Here is a 19,791-nt window from a genome sequence, read left to right on the forward strand (position 1 = left end):
TGGGGGTGCTCCAGTTGTTGCCAGAGCAGTGCCTTTGGCCCTCAGCTGGTCCCTCTGAAGGGAGAAGGACCGGGGTTGCTCATGCTCAGCCTGACAAGATGCCTTGCTCCCGGCTGTCTCCCAGGATCTCTTTCATAGCAGCTTCATGGGGATGAGCCTCCCAGCTCCACGCCGACTCCTGGAACTGGCATGTCAGAGCCTGCTGCGGGATGAAGCCTCGGCCATCGCTGCTCTGGAGTGGCTTCCTATGGAGCTCTTCCCACCTCTTTTCATCACAGCCTTCACTGGGAAGCACAGCAGAGTCCTGAAGGCCATGGTGCAGGCTTGGCCCTTCCCCTGCCTCCCTCTGGGGGCCCTGATGAACCATCGGCAGTCTTACCAGGATATCTTGCAGGCTGTGCTCGAGGGACTCGATGCCATGCTTGCCCAGGACCCTCGACCCAGGTATGGGGGATTCAGTAGCCGGGTCGCACCCTGGGGATCTGAGCAGTTACAGCTGGGATCTGGGAGTGGGCAGGGCCAAAGGGAGAGCTGAGGCAGGCCTTGGAGCCACTGCTAGGGTCATTCTAGGAACAGGCTTCGGATATATACGGCTGATGAAATTGTCGAGGGTGACCGAAGGGACACGAGCCCACTCCTTCCTGGTGGCACCTAAAGGTACCAGGAATGGGGACCATGAAGGATCCCAGTAGCACCAGGAGCAGTTGATTCCTGGGGCATGGAGTCAAAGTCCAGTGCGGTGTCTGGCCCAGCTGCCCAGATGCCTAGCTCATGGTCTTACTCATTGTTATCTTAATGCATCCCAGCATATCTCCTATTTTCTCCACAGGAGATGTAAACTGCAGGTGCTTAATTTACAGAAGAGAGTTCATTTGGAGTTCTGGATGGTGTGGGCAGGTACCAGAGCCCATGTGTGCTCACTGCTGGAGCCTGAGGCCCTGCAGCCCATGAGGATTAGGAGGAAAGTACACAGCTTAAGGGCCAGGCCAAATCCACCCTTGGCCCCCGTGGAGGTGTTAATAGACCTTTGCCTCAAGAAAGGTGTCCTTGATGAGTCCCTCAGCTACCTGATTAAGAAAGTCAGCGAGAGGAGAGGTTTGCTGCACCTTTGCTCTAAGAAGCTGAAGGTTTTTGCGATGTCGAAGCAAAACACTAAAATCCTGGATATGGTGCAGCTGGTCTCTGTCCAGGATTTGGAGGTAAACTGTACCTGGAAGCTGTCCACTCTGAGGAAGTTCGCTCCTTACCTGGGCCAGATGGGCAATCTGCGCCGGTTCCTGCTCTCCCACGTCATCACGTCTTCTCACACCACCTTGGAGCAGGAGAAGCAGTGTGTTGGCCTGGTCACCTCTCAATTCCTCAACCTGCCCCACCTCCAGGAGCTCAATTTGGACGATGTCTCCATCCTCAGAGGCCACCTGGATGAAATCCTCAGGTGAGGGGTGGCGAGCTTTCCCTGCCGACCAGAGCGAGTCCCTTTCCATTTCAGTGCACAGTGACGGGCTCTCCTGTGTGCCGTCCCTCAGCAGTGCTAGAGTGCCTGAGCCACTAGACGGGCCACACAGTCAGTGTCTTGTTCACCGCTCTGTCACCTTGCATGTTGTGACGTAACCCCCCAGATAAAGGTAGGACGTATGCACTAGGACAGAGGCTACTAAAGGGACTCCTTGCTAGGAATTCGGGCCAGGGGATGGTAGCTTTGGGCATCCTTGTAAGTGGTGTTGAAGGGAAAATGATGCAATAGAACCAAGTGAGGATTGCAATGACAAGGGGAAAGCCAATCAGAGGTGAGGTTTCAGGGGTTAAGTTCCGCACTTAGAGATTTGGCCATGGCAGCCTTTCAGTCCAAACCTGCCTCAGTCACCTGTCTGCCAAGGGTTGCCATAGGCTCTTGCAAACGGAATGCGTGGTAAATGCAGGATTCAGGAGGGAGGCATTACGAAATGGGATAGGTGGTTTGTAGACAATGCAGTGATCTAAGTTCCTGGAGGGTGGCAGCCCTCGCTGGATGTTGCCTGACTGTGCCCAGGTTAGCCCTTTCTGCACATCTGCCAGAGGCCTCATTGGGCTAAGTGATGGTGGTGACAGGGGTCTAGGCTGTGGCTGGAAGGAAGCCCCAGTTGCAGGCAATTCAGGACATGTCTCCAATACTAAAATGCACTGGTTGCCTCCTGCTTCAGACCCTGGGGCAGGCTCCTTTCTGAGCTCCTCCCACCTTTATGTTCACAACACCTGTGTGTTTGGGCTGGAGGGTATGATGTGCTCCACTTGACGGATGAGTAAATGGAGTGTGTGAGGTTTCATCCAGTTGAATCCATCACGGAGCAGATAACAGATGGAGAAAGATGCCACTCAAATTTGCTCGGACTTGAATGTCACTTTTCACTGTGCAACATCCTGGGTTTGATCATCATCCGGAACACTGTAGGCTTTGGTGACATGGGCCTCTTTACCCTGAAGGCCTGCATTATCCTCACCTGCCTCTGCTCACCAGGTCCATCTCCCACATGTAACTGCTCTATGTCTCCCCAGGTGCCTGAAGAGCCCCTTGGAGACCCTGTCCATCACTAACTGCCTGCTTTTCGAAAGAGACTTTAGACATCTCTCCCAGCATCTGAATGTCAGCCAGCTGAAAAGCCTGAGTTTCAGTGGGCTCAACCTGACCATTATCAGTTCTCGGTCACTCCAATTTCTTTTAGAGAGAGCCTCCCCCACTCTCCAGGACCTGGACTTGGATGAGTGTGGGATCATGGACCACCAGTTCCTGGACATCCTGCCAGCCCTGAGCCACTGCTCCCAGCTCACAACCCTAAGTTTCTGTGAAAACCCCATCTCCATGACCGTCCTGGAGGACCTGCTTCGCCACGTTGTCGGGCTGAGCAAGCTGAGTTGCGTGATTTATGCGGCGCCCGTGGAGAGTTTTGAGGAAACTAGCAGCAACATCAACCTGGGCCGACTTGCCCAGATGCATGCTGTGCTAAAGCATATGCTGCAGGAGTTGGGTCGGCCCGGCATGGTCTGGCTCTGTGCTTACCCCTGTCCTCACTGTGGCTGTAGAACCTTCCATGACCCAACTCCCATTCTGTGATCCTGTTGCTTGAGTGTCTAGCTGGGTGCACATCTCATAGGCTTTACTCTGTGCACTTGGGCACTGAAGCCCAGACATAAGTGTACCGTTCAGGAACACAGCAGCCAGTTTCAGACAGCTACTCAGGGTTGGGGGGAAATGCTCACAGGGGACTGGATGGTTTCTTTGGGGAGATTTGTCCTAAGGAGTTAGAAATATGCACCTGAATCTCTCAGGGGGAGGGATTGAGGCTTGGGTGGTAGATGCGGGAATTACATTTCTTGAATGGTTGTGAATAAATGTCAGTAATAAAGAGAACTGGATGTTAACAGACTGATGTCCTCAATGACATGTTAGCCCAACTCTCCCACCTGCAGTTACTGGCCAAGTAAGAAGGCATGAGCCTTGTGATGCGCAGACATTAGGCTGGTTGAGGTTGATTCCAGGAGATCACATCACCATTTATCCTTTTTGGTTTGGTGGGTTCTTTCTGGTGCACTGGTACCTACTCACCTCTGTGACTGTTCAGTGGGTCAGCGCACACTTGTTGCGTCCACAGGGACTGGAACAAGTGGCTTCCAGTGAGCACCACCGAGGTACAACTACTCTGGGGCCATCACGGGTAACTAGTCCAGTCCCTGGACTCAAACACTCCTCCCCACTGGGAGCCTCCATCTCTGGCCTGTGTCTGCTCCATGGTAGGGCTTCCCTGTGCACAAGTCAGGCCCCCAGTACTGAAAGGGACATCAGCCTGCCAGGGAGCCAGAGCCCTGGCCTCACAAGTCCATGCCTGTCATTCCCCTGGATCCAGCCCCTTCTTGAATTCAAGTTCCTGTAAACACATTTACATTCTTTTCAGCAAAATACTGAGCTGGAATAAACCTCTGCTTTGTTCTGTGTCCTGTCCTAAAAATAGGACATCCTTTGGTAGAGGATGGTCTAATGTTGGAATACTTTCCCCTCATGATCCTCCTTCCCATTAATCAAGGAGGTGGTAAAGCAACTCTGAGCCAGTGACAGGCCCCGCGTCTGAAGAGTGGACAACCCCAAGCCAGTTCCCGGAGAGCACTTAAGTGGACACAGGTGAAGGTCACCCCGGGGAGATGGGGGTATGGAGGGCCACCCTGAGGGTCAATACAACCAAGTGAAGGGGAGATGTCCTAGTGTGCTGTTGGATCCCACAGTCAGTGGACAGTTAGCTGGCCAGGAAGGAATAGGCTCCCTGCCCACCTGCCACTGCATTCTGGCCCTAGGCTGTCTCAGTTTGCTCACTGAGTGGCCTGCCAGAGGAGCACCTAGGGAGAAGGCCACACATCCAGGCCCAGGGGCAGGGCTCCATTTGCCTGTATGTCTCCCTAATTGTGAGGAAGTCAGTCCTGCTTTTTCTCCTTCTACTGCCTCTCATTCAGTGCCAGCCACTCATGTGCTTGCTGCTCTCTGCTGGGTGTCAGCAACTTCCTAGCTTGTCACATACAGCACCTGGTCCTTCGTTCTCTTTTTATTGCCATTCCTTTCTTTTCTTCTACCTTCCAATCTTCTAGCTTGGGTCCATCATCCTACGAGCTCATTTTTCCGTTTCTTAGTACATTTCCTATTGATATCAGAGAGGAAGGGAGAGGGAGAGATGGATAAAACATCAATAATGAGACAAAATCATTGGTTGGCTTTCTCCTGCACATCCACCTGGGGATCCAGGCATAAACTCCAGCTCCTGCTCCAACTGAGAATTGAACTATGTCCTCTTGGTTCATAGGCCTACTGAGCCACACTGGCCAGGCACACTCTGCTTCTTCGAGTGGGAAGAGAAAATGCTGAAGTCTCAGTAACAGTCGGTGAGCTCCCCACCCCCCAAAAAAAGAGGATAAGAGAACAAGGGTCAGAAAATTTATATCTCTTACAGCAAACGCTCTCTTTCTCTTCCTCTCTCTCTCCTATTCCATCTCCCTCTCCCTGTCCCTCTGTCTGACATGCACCTTGTCTTCCCATCCCCGCCTTCACAGGAAATAGTGTCCACAATATGATTCAGAACCTCTATAATTTGAGGAAAAGCATAAAAATTTGCAGGTTCTGAGGGAGGAAGGCCAAAGGCAAAACATCTTGTGGTCTGGGTGTTAATTCCTCCACACATAGAGCTCGTGCCCATTACCTTGTGTGGAGATTCACCTGTGGGGCCAACTTATGTAAAGCTCTTGTCTGCATGTCCTCCTCTGGAATTGCCCACTGTTATTAGCATTGATAGTATTTATTAACCACCAGATGCAAGATAAGGAAGAAAATAGAAGTCAGTGCACCCTGGCCAGTGTTTCTGGGCATTGTCCTGTGCACCAGAAAGTTACCCCATTTGATTTCTGGCCAGGGCACATGTCCAGGTTTCTGGTTCAGTCCCCAGGCATCCAATATTGTTTCTCTCTCACATGAATGCATGCTTCTGTGTCTGTCTCACTCCATTTACCTCTCTCTAAAGAATCAATTTTAAAAACCCACCATATTAAGACAAAACAAAAGGAAACTCATTGCTGTATGTTGCCTCTAAAACAGAGTGTCCTGCACTTGACGCTTTATTTGTTCTGTAGACCACAACTGAGAATTAAAGCAAAATATTGGAATCTGGACTTTTCCATCAAAATATTCAGAAAAGCATAGTATCAAGGCAATGAGGCTTATAAAGCTTAGACAGTGATTGCATCTGTGAAGATGGGCACAGAAGGGGCATGGGTAGGAGGTGACTGCTGGTGCACAAGCATCTTATACATGAAGGCCCTATGGGCAGGGTCTCTAGGATATCAGAAAGCAAGCAGGGAGAGGAAGGCACACATAGTAGGTTCCTTAGTACTAGAATGTACCCCAGAGTCCCCCAAACTGCACAGCAGTAAGGCAGGCTGGATACAGGGCAGCTGGAGCACACGGATTCCAAAGGGAAGACTCTGAATAAAGAAGAGCCAAAGCCTGGACTGCTTGTCTCAGTGGATGAGTTTCGACCTGTGAACCAGGAGGTCAGTTCAATTCCCAGGCTGGGACATGTCCCCATTGTGGGCTCTTTGTCCAGTAGGTGCCTTGTAGGAAGCAGCCAATCAAGGATTCTCTCTCACCATTGATGGTTCTCTTTTTTTTTCTTTTTTTTAAATTTTATTGCTTAAAGTATTACAATGGGTATTACATATGTGTGCTTTCCCCCCCACCCTGCCCTTGACAATACCCTGGCCTCCCGTATCCCCCAGTATCTTATGTCCATTGGTTATGCTTATATGCATGCATACAAGTCCTTCGGTTGATCTCTTACCCCCTTCCCTCCTGCCCCCCAACCATCCTCGGCCTTCCCGCTACAGGTTGACAATCTGTTTGGGGCAGCTCTGCCTCTCTATCTGTTATAGTTCATCAGTTTATAATGGTCTTTATTATCCATATATGAGTGAGATCATGTGGTATTTTTCCTTCATTGACTGGCTTATTTCACTTAGCATAATGCTCTCCAGTTCCATCCATGCCGTTGCAAATGCTAAGTGTTCCTTCTTTTTTACAGCAGCATAGTATTCCATCATGTAGATGTACCGCGGTTTTCTAATCCATTCATCTACTGATGGACACTTAGGCTGTTTCCAGATCTTAGCTATGGTGAATTGTGCTGCTATGAACATAGGGCTGCATATGTCCTTTCTGCTTGGTGTTTCTGGTTTCATGGGTTATATTCCTAGAAGTGGGATCACAGGGTCAAATGGGAGTTCCATTTTTAGTTTTTTGAGGAAAGTCCATAGTGTCTTCCATAGTAGCTGCACCAGTCTGCATTCCCACCAGCAGTGCACGATTGTTCCTTTTTCTCCACATCCTCTCAAGCAGTTGTCTTTGTGGATTTGTTGATGATAGCCAGCCTGACAGGTGTGAGATGATACCTCATTGTTGTTTTGATTTGCATTTCTCATATGATTAGTGACTTTCAGCATGTTTTCAAATGTCTCTTGTTTTTCTGAATGTCTTCTTTGGAAAGGTGTCGATTTAGATGCTTTGCCCATTTTTTGATTGGATTGTTTATCTTCCTTTTGTTAAGTTGTATGAGTTCCCTATAAATTTTGGAGATTAGGCCCTTACCAGATATGATGGTGGTAAATATGTTTTCCCACACACTGGGTTTTCTTGTTGTTTTGTTGATGGTTTCTTTTGCTGTGCACAAACTTTTGATTTTGATGTAGTCCCATTTGTTCATTTTCTCTTTAGATTCAAGTGCCCTGGGTGCTGTATTGGTGAAAAATTTGCTTTGGCATATGTCTGAGATTTTATTGCCTTTGGATTCTTCTAGCATTTTTATGGTTTCCCATCGGACATTTAAGTCCTTTATCCATTTTGAGTTTATTCTCGTGTATGGTGTAAGTTGGTGGTCTAGTTTCATTTTCTTGCATATATCTGTCCAATTTTCCCAACACCATTTATTGAAGAGACTATCTTGACTGCATTGTATGTTCTTGCCTCCTTTGTCAAATATTAATTGAGCCTATTGGTTCGGGCTGATTTCTCGGCTCTCTGTTCTATTCCATTGACCTATATGCCTGTTCTCGTGCCAGTTCAAGGCAGTTTTGAGAACAGTGGCTTTGTAATACAGCTTGATATCTGGAATTGAGATCCCACCTACTTTGTTCTTTCTCAGGATTGCTGCAGGTAATCTGGTACTTTTTTTATTCCAGATGAATTTTTGGAGAGTTCGTTCTAGATCTGTGAAGTATGCCATTGGTATTTTCATGGGAAGTGCGTTGAATTTATCGATTGCTTTGGGTAGTATGGACATTTTAATGATTTTGATTCTACCAATCCATGAACACGGTATGTTCCTCCATCTGTTTATGTCTTCCTCTATCTCTTTTTTCGAAGTCCTGTAGTTTTCTTTTTTTTTTTATGATTAATCACTATGCTTTATTTTTTTATTTTTTTTTATTGCTTAAAGTATTACAAAGGGTATTACATATGTATCCATTTTATCCCCCCGCCCTAGACAGTCCCCTAGCCTCCCCTATCACCCAGTGTCTTATGTCCATTGGTTATGCTTATATGCATGCATACAAGTCCTTTCGTTGATCTCTTACCCCCCTAACTCCTGCCCCCCAACCCTCCCCGGCCTTCCCGCTGCAGCTCGACAATCTGTTTGAGGCAGCTCTGCCTCTGTATCTATTATTGTTCAAAAGTTTATAATGGTCTCTATTGTCCACGAATGAGTGAGATCATGTGGTACTTTTCCTTTATTGACTGGCTTATTTCACTTAGCATAATGCTCTCCAGTTCCATCCATGCCATTGCAAATGTTAAGAGTTCCTTCCTTTTTACAGCAGCATAGTATTCCATCGTGTAGATGTACCACAGTTTTCTAATCCATTCATCTACTGATGGGCACTTAGGCTGTTTCCAGATCTTAGCTATGGTGAATTGTGCTGCTATGAACATAGGGGTGCATATATCCTTTCTGATTGGTGTTTCTGGTTTCTTGGGATATATTCCTAGAAGTGGGATCACAGGGTCAAATGGGAGTTCCATTTTCAGTTTTTTAAGGAAACTCCATACTGTCTTCCATAGTGGCTGCACCAGTCTGCATTCCCACCAGCAGTGCACAAGTGTTCCTTTTTCTCCACATCCTCTCCAGCACTTGTCGTTTGTTGATTTGTTGATGATAGCCAGTCTGACAGGTGTGAGATGGTACCTCATTGCTGTTTTGATTTGCATCTCTCGGATGATTAGTGACTTTGAGCATGTTTTCATATGACTCTTGGCTTTCTGAATGTCCTCTTTTGAAAGGTGTCTATTTAGGTCCTTTGCCCATTTTTTGATTGGATTGTTTATCTTTCTTTTGTTAAGTTGTATGAGTTCCCTATAAATTTTGGAGATTAGGCCCTTATCAGATATGTCATTGGCAAATATGTTTTCCCACACAGTGGGTTTTCTCGTTGTTTTGTTGATGGTTTCTTTTGCTGTGCAGAAGCTTTTTATTTTGATGTAGTCCCATTTGTTCATTTTTTCTTTAGTTTCAAGTGCCCTAGGAGCTGTATCAGTGAAGAAATTGCTTCGGCATATGTCTGAGATTTTCTTGCCTTTGGATTCTTCTAGAATTTTTATGGTATCCTGTCGTACATTTAAGTCCTTTATCCATTTTGAGTTTATTTTTGTGTATGGTGTAAGTTGGTGGTCTAGTTTCATTTTCTTGCATATATCTGTCCAATTTTCCCAACACCATTTATTGAAGAGACTATCTTGGCTCCATTGTATGTTCTTGCCTCCTTTGTCAAATATTAATTGAGCATATTGGTTCGGGCCGATTTCTGGGCTCTCTATTCTATTCCATTGATCTATATGCCTATTCTTGTGCCAGTACCAGGCAGTTTTGAGAACAGTGGCTTTGTAATACAACTTGATATCTGGTATTGAGATCCCACCTACTTTGTTCTTTTTCAGGATTGCTGCAGCTATTCGGGGTCTTTTTTTATTCCAGATGAATTTTTGGAAAGTTCGTTCTAGATCTCTGAAGTATGCTGTTGGTACTTTAATGGGAAGTGCGTTGAATTTATAGATTGCTTTGGGTAGTATGGACATTTTAATGATGTTGATTCTACCAATCCATGAACAAGGTATGTTCTTCCATCTGTTTATGTCTTCCTCTATGTCTTTTTTCAACGTCCTGTAGTTTTCTGAGTAGAGGTCTTTTACCTCTTCAGTTAAGTTTATTCCTAGGTAGCTTAGTTTTTTCGGTGCAATGGTAAACGGGATTGTTTTTATAATCTCTCTTTCTGAAAGTTCACTATTGGTGTATAGAAATGCCTCAGATTTCTTGGGGTTAATTTTGTATCCTGCTACATTGCCAAATTCATGTATTAATTCTAGTAGCTTTTTGATGGAATCTCTAGGGTTTTGTATGTATAATATCATGTCGTCTGCAAATAAGGACAGTTTTACTTCCTCTTTTCCAATTTGGATGCCTTTTATTTCTTCTTCTTGCCGAATTGCAATGGCTAACACTTCCAGTACTATGTTGAACAGAAGTGGTGAGAGGGGGCATCCCTGTCTTGTTCCTGTTCTTAGGGGAAATGGTGTTAGTTTTTGTCCGTTGAGTATGATGTTGGCTGTGGGCCTGTCATATATGGCTTTTATTATGTTGAGGTATGATCCTTCTACTCCCACCTTGCTGAGAGTTTTTATCAAAAATGGGTGTTGAATTTTGTCAAATGCTTTTTCTGCATCAATTGATATGACCATGTGGTTTTATTCTTTCAATTTGTTTATGTGATGTATCACGTTTATTGATTTGCGGATATTGTACCATCCTTGCATCCCTGGGATAAATCCTACTTGGTCATGGTGTATGATCTTTCTGATGTACTGCTGGATCCGATTTGCTAAGATTTTGTTGAGGATTTTGGCATCTATGTTCATGAGGGATATTGGCCTGTAATTCTCTTTCATTGTGTTGTCTTTACCTGGTTTTGGTATTAGGGTGCTGCTGGTTTCATAGAATGAGCTTGGAAGTGTTCCTTCCTCTTGAATTTTTTGTAGTAGTCTGAGGAGGATAGGTTTTAGTTCTTCCTTGAATGTTTGGTAAAACTCCCCTGTGAAGCTGTCTGGTCCTGGGCTTTTGTGTGATGGAAGCTTTTTGATGACTGCTTCAATTTCTTCCATAGTTATTGGCCTGTTGAGATTTTTAGATTCTTCCTGATTGAGTTTTGGAATGCTGTATTTTTCTAGGAATTTGTCCATTTCCTCCAGGTTGTCTAGTTTGTTGGAGTAAAGCTGTCCATAGTATTTTTTAACAATCATTTGTATTTCTGTGGGGTCTGTTGTTATTTCGCCTCTATCGTTTCTGATTTTATTTATTTGGGTCCTCTCTCTCTGCTTCTTGGTGAGTCTGGCTAGAGGTTTATCAATCTTGTTTATCCTTTCAAAGAACCAGCTCTTGGTTTCATTGATTTTCTGTATTGTTTTTTTGGTCTCTATGTCATTTATTTCTGCTCTAATCTTTATTATCTCCTTCCTTCTCCTCACTCTGGGGTTTTCTTGTTGCTCTCTTTCTAATTCTTTGAGTTGTAGAGTTAGATGATTTACTACCATTTTTTCTTGTTTTTTGAGATAGGCCTGTAGAGCTATAAACTTCCCTCTCAGGACTGCTTTCAATGTGTCCCATAGGTTTTGGATTGTTGTGTTTTCATTGTCATTAGTTTCCAGGATGTTGTTAATTTCTTCTTTGATCTCATTGGTAACCCAATCAATATTTAATAGCATGCTATTCAGCTTCCAGGTGTTTGAGTATTTTGGGTTGTTTTTATTGTAGTTTATTTCTAATATTATGCCATCGTGGTCTGCGAAGACGCTTTTTATGATTTCAATCTTCTTGAATTTGGGGATACTTTGCTTGTGACCCAATATGTGGTCTATTTTTGAATATGTCCCATGCGCTCCTGAGAAGAACGTATATTCTCTGGCTTTGGGGTGAAGTGTTCTGAAGATGTCTATTAAGTCCATCTGATCTAGTGAGTCATTTAGGATTGCTGTATCTTTGCTGGTTGTTTGTCTATAGGACTTATCCAGTGCTGTCAATGGTGTATTAAAGTCCCCTACTATGATTGTATTGTTGTCGATCTCTCCTTTGATGTTTTCCAGGAGTTTTTTTATGAATTTGGGTGCTCCTACATTGGGTGCGTATATGTTTACCAGGGTTATATCTTCTTGTTGTATTGATCCCTTTAGTATTATGAAGTGGCCTTCCTTATCTCTTGTTAAGGCCTTCACTTTGAGGTCTATTTTGTCCGATATAAGTATTGCTAGCCCAGCTTTCTTTTCCTTTCCATTTGCCTGAAAGATATTTTTCCATCCTTTCACTTTCAGTCTGTGTGAGTCCCTTCTAATGAGGTGGGTTTCTTGTAGACAGCAGATGTATGGGTCATGTTTTTTTATCCATTCAGCCACTCGATGTCTTTTGGTTGGAGCATTTAGTCCATTTACGTTTAAAGTTATTATTGAAAGGTACTTGTTTGTAGCCATTTCTTTTTTTGTGTGGCTGTTTTCCTTCTGAGATTTTTATTTCTTATTTTTATACCAGTCCCTTTAGCATTCCTTGCATTGCTGGCTTTGTGGTGACAAACTCCCTTAGTCTTTTTTTGTCTGTGAAGCTTCTTATTTCCCCTTCAAGTTTGAATGATAGCCTTGCTGTATAGAGTATTCTTGGATTCAGTCCTTTGCTTTGCATCACTTTGTAAATTTCAGTCCATTCTTTTCTGGCCTGATGTGTTTCTGTTGAGAAGTCATTTGACAATCTAATGGGAGATCCCTCGTATGTAACTTTCCGTCTCTCTCTTGCAGCCTGTAAGATTCTCTCTTTGTCCTGAACATTTGCCATGGTGATTATGATGTGTCTTGGTGTGGGTCTTTTCGGGTTCACCTTGTTTGGGACTCTCTGGGCTTGTGTGACTTTTTTCTTCCCCACCGCAGGAAATTTTTCTGATATTATTTCTTCAAGTAGGTTTTCTAATCCTTGTTCATCCTTCTGTTGTTCTGGTACTCCTATTATTCGTATGTTGTTTCGTTTCATGTTGTCCCAAAGCTCCCTTAGGCTCTCCTCCTGTCTTTTAATTTTTTTCTCCAATTGCAGTACATTTTGGGTGTGTTTTGCTTCCTTGTCTTCTAATTCACTAATTCGGTCCTCCGCTTCTCCTAGTCTACTGTTGATACTTTCAATGGAGTTTTTCATTGCAGCTATATCACTCTTCATTTCTTCTTGGGTCTTACTTAAGTTGTTGATTTTTTCATCTGTTTCTTCTAGCTTTTTCCATATGTTATCGATTTTTTCATCTGTTTCTTCTAGCTTCTTCCATATGTTATCGATTTTTTCATCTGTTTCTTCTTGCTTCTTGTAGAGGTTGTCGATTTTTTCCTCCATCCGGTTTATGCACTCTAGGATCCTTATTCTGAATTCTTTATCTGTCATGTTGCATGCCTCTGTATTACTTAGCTGCTTTTCTGGAGAGTCCTCCTTCTCTTTCCTCTGGGGGTTTCTTTGTCTACCCATGTTTGATCTCACTGACATATCTAGACGTTGAGTTGTTCAGTGGTTGCTCCCTTGGTGGCAGTGACTCCTTGGTCTGTGGTTGCTCTTCGGGCGGTTGCGGTAGCAGCTGCTCTTCAGTTGTCAGCAGCTCCTCTGGTGGGTGCTGTTCACAGCGGTGGTGGCTCTTCCGGCTGGTGGGGCGAGGTTTCACGTACAGCTGCTATTCCTCAGCAGAGGATGAGGTGCTCAGGGGGTTGCTGTTGCTTGGATCTGCTGCGTTGATTTAAAGGCACAAAATACAACACAACAAGGCACCACGTACCAGGCACTATACACAAATATATTCACGATATTAATAACCCCAATTAAAGGTGACCACCTGAATTAAGAGAATTAGGGGATAAGGAAGAAGGAAGAGAAAAAGAGAAAAGAGAAAAAGGAAAAGAAAAGTAGGGACCAAAAAAAGGGAGTGCAAAAATGAAATTGGGAAAAAGGAAGGGGGAAAATAAAAGCGAGAAAGAAAAGAAAGAAAAAAAAAGAGCAAAAAGAGAGAATGAAGTGGAAGAGGGAAGAGACTTTTTATATGAGGAGAATACTCCTATAGAACAGCCATTAATCCCAACAAATTCCAGCAACAGCTCCCTGGATATGAATGCAAACTAGAAACAACCAATAATATAATGATGAAAATAGAATGGTGAACACTAATCCCAAAATAAAATAAAGAAAAAATAAAATGGCACTTTAAAAAATGGTAAAATGGTAGCAGTAATAATACTGGTTAAAAATAAGAAGGTACTAATCAAAAGGGTAAAATCAGGTGATGGAAAAAGAAGAAAAGAAAGAAAAAAAAAGAACAGAAAAAAAAGAATGAAAAAAAATTGGTTTCTTAGTTAAAAAGTGAAAAAAGAAAAAAAATTGCAGTAGTGGAGGTCCTTCGTTTCTTCTATTCTTCAGTGTGGCTCGCCTTAGACCTTCCAGGTATTCAGGAGAGTGTTGAGTTTCCCTGCGATATACTGTTCCTCTGTGTTGTAAACCACAGTCCTTATTTTAAAGCATGCCGCATTTATTTCCCAGGCTGCCTTATTTTGTGTTTAGCAAAGAGTCAGTTTGTGGGTCAGCCTCTGGGTGGCAGTGTTCTGGGGTTGGCCTCTTTGGCTATAGGGCCTCTCTGTCCAGTGGAAGTTCACTGCCCAGAGCTGACTGCGTAATAGTTAGTTACCAGCGCTGTGTTGTTGCTGGGATTGAAAATCCCCCTATAGGCCAGACCCTGTTAACTCCCAGGGACTGATCAGGTTATTCTAATCCTTGATCTCATACAGGGTGGAATCTGGGTGTGGCTGTGCTCCTTGCCTGGGGGCTGGGGGGAGGAGACTCACTCTCAGGAGCGGGTGGCTTCCCCAGTCCTGGGCTCAGGGGTGTCTCAGCACTCAATTCACTACCACCTCTCCCGGCTCCCCCTCTTTCCCCAGTCTCTCCCCAGATTCCACTCCTCAGCACACTCTCCCTCTCTTCAGCACAGGTGAGTGTCTGTATCCGAAATGTCCCATGAACAGGATTCAGTGAAAACAAACAAACAAATGCCGGCAGCGGAAATGGGGAAGGCTTGGTTTCTGTAAGCTTCTTCTCTTACCGGGACTGCATGGTCAGGTCAGCTCTTCAGGCTGCCCCCTTTAGGCTCAGTCCTCCGTGATCACAGAACCCAGCTCTCAATTTCCCTGGCGGCGCCAGGAATCCCGTGGTTCTCCTTTCTCCCGTCAGGGGCTGTGCCTGTCCCAGGGGACGCGGCTGTCTGCCACGTGGTCTCCCTCTGGCTCTCTGGGCTCAGAGGTCTGGCAAACTTTCCTGCCCAAATCCGTGGGTTTTTTTACCTTTCCAGGGGAGTTCTGCTCTTCCCAGCTGCAAAGCCTCTCACCAGCTGAGCAATTTCGCCAATTCGGTGTGAGTGTTACTAGCTTCAGCTGCTCGTTCCATTTGCTCCCAAAGTCCTGTAGTTTTCTGAGTAGAGTTCTTTTACTTCTTTAGTTAAGTTTATTCCTCGGTAGCTTAATTTTTTTGGTCCGATGGGAAATGGGATTATTTTTATAATCTCTCTTTCTCAAAGTTCACTATTGGTGTATAGAAATGCCTCAGAATTCTTGGGGTTAATTTTGTATCCTGCTACATTGCCAAATTCATGTATTAAGTATAGGAATTTTTTGATGGAATCTCTAGGGTTTTGTATGTATAACATCATGTCGTCTGCAAATAAGGACAGTTTTACTTCCACTTTTCTAATTTGGATGCCTTTTATTTCTTGTTCTTGTGTAATTGCAATGCCTAATAATTCCAGTACTAAGTTGAACAGGAGTGCTGAGAGTGGGCATCCCTGTTTTGTTCCTGTTCTTAGGGGAAATGGTGTTAGATTTTGTGCATTGAGTATGATGTTGGCTGTGGGCCTGTCATAAATGGCTTTTATTATGTTGAGGTATGATCTTTCTACTCCCACCTTGTGGAGAGTTTTTATCAAAAATGGGTGTTGGGTTTTGTCAAATGCTTTTTCTGCATCAATTGATATGATCATGTGTTTTTTTTTTTCTTTTAATTTGTTTATGTGATATATCACGTTTATTGACTTGAGGATATTGTACCATCCTTGCATCCCTGGGATAAATCCTACTTGGTCATGGTGTATGATCTTTCTGATATACTGCTGGATCCGATTTGCTAAGATTTTGTGGAGGATTTTGGCATCTATGCTCATGGGGGATATTGCCTGTAATTCTCTTTCATTGTTTTGGTATTAGGGTGATGCTGGCTTCATAGAATGATCTTGGAAGTGTTCCTTCCTCTTGGATTTTTTTGTACTAGTCTGAGGAGGATAGGTTTTAGTTTTTCCTTGAATGTTTGGTAAAACTCCCCTGTGAAGCCGTCTTGTCCTGGGCTTTCGTTGGATGGAAGCTTTTTGATGACTGCTTCAATTTCTTCCATAGTTTTTGGCCTGTTGAGATTTTTAGATTCTTCTGATTGAGATTTTGATTGATGTATTTTTCTAGGAATTTGTCCATTACCTCCAGGTAGTCTAGTTTGTTGGAGTAGAGCTGTCCATAGTATTTTTTAACAAACATTTTGTATTTCTGTGGGGTCTGTTGTTGTTTCGCCTCTATCGTTTCTGATTTTGTTTATTTGGGTACTCTCTCTTTGCATCCTGGTGAGCCTGGCTAGAGGTTTGTTAATCTTGTTTATCCTTTCAAAGAACCAGCTCTTGGTTTCATTGATTTTCTGTAATTTTTTTGTGTGTTTATGTCAATTATTTGGGCTGTAATCTTTATTATCTCCTTCCTTCTGCTCACTCTGGGGTTTTCTTGTTGCTCTCTTTCTGATTCTTTGAGTTGTAGAGTTAGATGATTCACTGCCATTTTTTTCTTGTTTCTTGAGAAAGGCCTGTAAAGCTATAAACTTCAATCTCAGGACTGCATTCATTGTGTCCCATAGGTTTTGGATTGTTGTGTTTTCATTGTCATTTGTTTCCATGATGTTTTTCATTTCTTCTTCGATCTTATTGGTAAACCAATCAATATTTAGTAACATGCTATTCAGCTTCCAGTGTTTTAGTATTTTGGGTTGTTTATATTGTAGTTTATTTCTAATATTATTCCATGGTGGTCTGAGAAGATGCTTGGTATGATTTCAATCTTCTTGAAATTGGGGAGACTTTGTTTGTGACCCAATATGTGGTCTAATTTTGAATCTGTCCCATGAGCACTTGAGTAGAATATATGTTCCGTGGCTGTGGTGTGAAGTGTTCTGAAGATGTCAATTAAGTCCATCTGATCTGGTGATTCATTTAGGATCGCTGCATAATGATTATGAATAAGACAAACTCCCCATTTTCTACCAGAGGCCTAGTGCTCAAATTTGTGCATGGGTGCAGTCTGGCCAGCCCAGCCCCAAACCAGTCCTTCGGTCATCCCTCAATTTGGTCATGATGAACATAGATTCTAAAATTCTCAACATATGGTAAAATCCTTTACCATAATGCTGTCCATGTCCTTCCATGCTTTTTGGAAAGGGAAGAGTTCTTTCCTTTTTACAGCAGTGTAGTATTCTGTTGTGTAGATGTACCCCACCATTTTTATCCATTTATCTGCTGGTGGGCACTTAGTCTGTTTCCAAATCTTAGCTATTGTAGATTGTGCTGCAATGAACATATGGGTGCAAATATGCTTTCTGATTGGTGTTTCTAATTTCTGCGGAAAGACCCCTAGTAGTGGGAGTACTGGATCAAATGGCAGTTCCTTTTTAATTTTTTGAGGAAACTCCATACTGTTCTCCACAGTGGTTTTACCAGACTGCATTCCCACGAGCAGTGCAGGAGGGTTCCTTTTACTCCACATCCTCCTCAGCCCTTGTGGTCTGTTGATTTGTTGATGATAGCCATTCTTACAAGTGTGAAATGGTATCTCATTGTCATTTTGATTTGCATCTCTAGGAAGATTAAGGATTTTTAGCATGTTTTCATATGTCTCTTGGCTTTCTGTATGTGCAATTTTCAAAAGTATCTATTTAAGTCAAATTTTGATTGCATTGTTTATCTTCCTTTTTTTTTTTAAGATGGCTGAGTTCCCTATGAATTTTGGAGATCAGGCCCTTACTGGATATAGCATAGGAAAATATGTTCTCCCAAGCCATGGGCTTTCTTGTTTTGTTTTTTGTTTGTTTGTTTGTTTGTTTTTTGTTTGTTTGTTTGTTGTGTTTTTTTTTTTTTGTGTGTGTGTGTGTGTGTTGCTGATGGTTTCTTTTTCTCTGCAGAAGATTTTTATTTTGATGTCGTCCCATTTGTTTCTTTTCTCCTTATTTTCCATTACCCTAGGAGTTATATTGGTAAAGGGCTTCTTTGAAATATGTCTCATAATTTTCTGCCTATGGATTCTTCCAAGATTTTTATGGTTTCCATCTTACAATTGAGTCCTTTATCTATTTTGTGTTTATTTTCCTCAATGGTGTGAGGCGGTGGTCTAGTTTCATTATTTTGCATGTATCTATCCAATTTCTCCAACCTCCTGTATTGAAAAGACTGTCTTGACTCCATTGTATGCTCTTGCCTCCTTTGTGAAACATTAATTGGGCATAAAGGCTCAGGTCTATTTCTATGTTCTCAGGTGTGTTCCATTGGTCTACTAGTACACGTCTGTTCTTGTGCCAGTACCAGCAAGCTTGAGAACAGTGGCTTTGAAATACAACTTGACATCCGCAATTGTGAACGACCAACATTGTTCTTTTTTCTCAAGATTACTCTGACTCTTGCCCGTCTTTTTATTTTTTATTGTATACGAATTTCTGGAGACTTTGTTCTAGGTCTGAGAAATATGTCATTGGTATTTTAATGGGGGTTACAGTAAATTTGTGGAATGCTTTGTGTAGTGTGGCCATTTTAATGAGATTTATTCTACTAATACATGAACATGGTATATTCTTCATTTGTTTATGTCTTCCTCTACCTGTTTTTCAATGTCCTGTAGTTTTCAGAGTAAAGATCTTTTACTTATTTAGTGAAGTTTATTCCTAGGTATCTTCCTTTTTTTGTTACAATTGTAAATCGGATTGTTGTTTTTGTTTTTTTGTTCCTTTTTCTGTGAATTCTTTATTGGTGTATCAAAAAGCCATAGATTTCTGGGTGTTAACTTTGTATTCTGGTACATTACCAAATTCATTTATTAAATGAAGAACTTGTTTTATGGTACACTGAAGGAGTTCAATACATATTAATCCTTTTACTTTATATTTATATTTTAGTATTTGTCGACAGCCAAGATTTGGATTTGTCTCATGATTTTTCTGCCTTTTTTTTTTTTTCATAGAGCAAATTACTTGATCTTTCTTTTTTTTCCCCAATGATTCTTTTTTCAATTTTTTTATTATTTATTGAAGTATTACAAAGGGTATTACACATGTGTCCTTCCCCCCCCCGCCCCAGCCCTTGACAATTCCCTGACCTCCCCTACCCCCCAGTGTCTTATGTCTATTGCTTATGCTTATATGCATGCATACAAGTCCTTTGTTTGATCTCTTACCTCCCTCCCTCCTGCCCTCCAACCCACCCCGACCTTCATGCTGCAGTTTGACAATCTGTTTGAGTTAGATCTGCCTCTGTATCTATTATTGTTTGAAAGTTTATAATTATCTCTCTTATCCATGAATGAGTGAGATCATGTGGTATTTTTCCTTCATTGACTGGCTTATTTCACTTAGCATAATGCTCTCCAGTTGCATGTCATGATTTTTCTTGAGTTCAGAAGTCCATTTTTTTGATTTATGAAGAATAGTTGATGTTGTGTCTCAAGTGGTAAGCAGTAGAAAATGTAGTTTGTGTACACATTATTCCTAAGTGTCTTCTTTCAAGTGATATTTAGTAGCCTACACACTATGCTGCATAATGATTATGAATAAGACAAACTCCCCATTTATTGGGTAGTTATATTTTACCAGAGGCCTAGTGCTCAAATTTGTGCATGGGTGCAGTCTGGCCAGCCCGGCTCCAAACCAGTCCTTCGGACATCCCTCAATTTGGTCATGCCACACGCAGCCTGATTGATATGGTAGCACTTCCAGCACTCACTCAAACAGGAGTGGTGACAGTGGGCATCCCTGTCTTGTTCCTGTTCTTGGGTGACTTGTTTTTTGTTTTGGCCTATTGAGTATGGTGTTGTCTGTATGTTTTTCATATAAGGCTTTTATT

At 42.9% G+C, this 19,791-nt stretch overlaps 1 protein-coding gene across 1 annotated transcript; it reads left to right on the forward strand.

Annotated features, from left to right (window-relative positions):
- Positions 1 to 145: 145 nt before the first annotated feature.
- Positions 146 to 3,088, forward strand: LOC132225566 (melanoma antigen preferentially expressed in tumors-like). The gene is made up of 3 exons (XM_059680662.1): positions 146 to 444; positions 830 to 1,435; positions 2,533 to 3,088. The coding sequence occupies exons 1-3, from the start codon at positions 146 to 148 to the stop codon at positions 3,086 to 3,088; spliced, it is 1,461 nt and encodes a 486-aa protein (XP_059536645.1).
- Positions 3,089 to 19,791: the final 16,703 nt, after the last annotated feature.

This window comes from Myotis daubentonii, chromosome Y (assembly GCF_963259705.1).
Source record: "Myotis daubentonii chromosome Y, mMyoDau2.1, whole genome shotgun sequence".
Classification (NCBI taxonomy): domain Eukaryota; kingdom Metazoa; phylum Chordata; class Mammalia; order Chiroptera; family Vespertilionidae; genus Myotis; species Myotis daubentonii.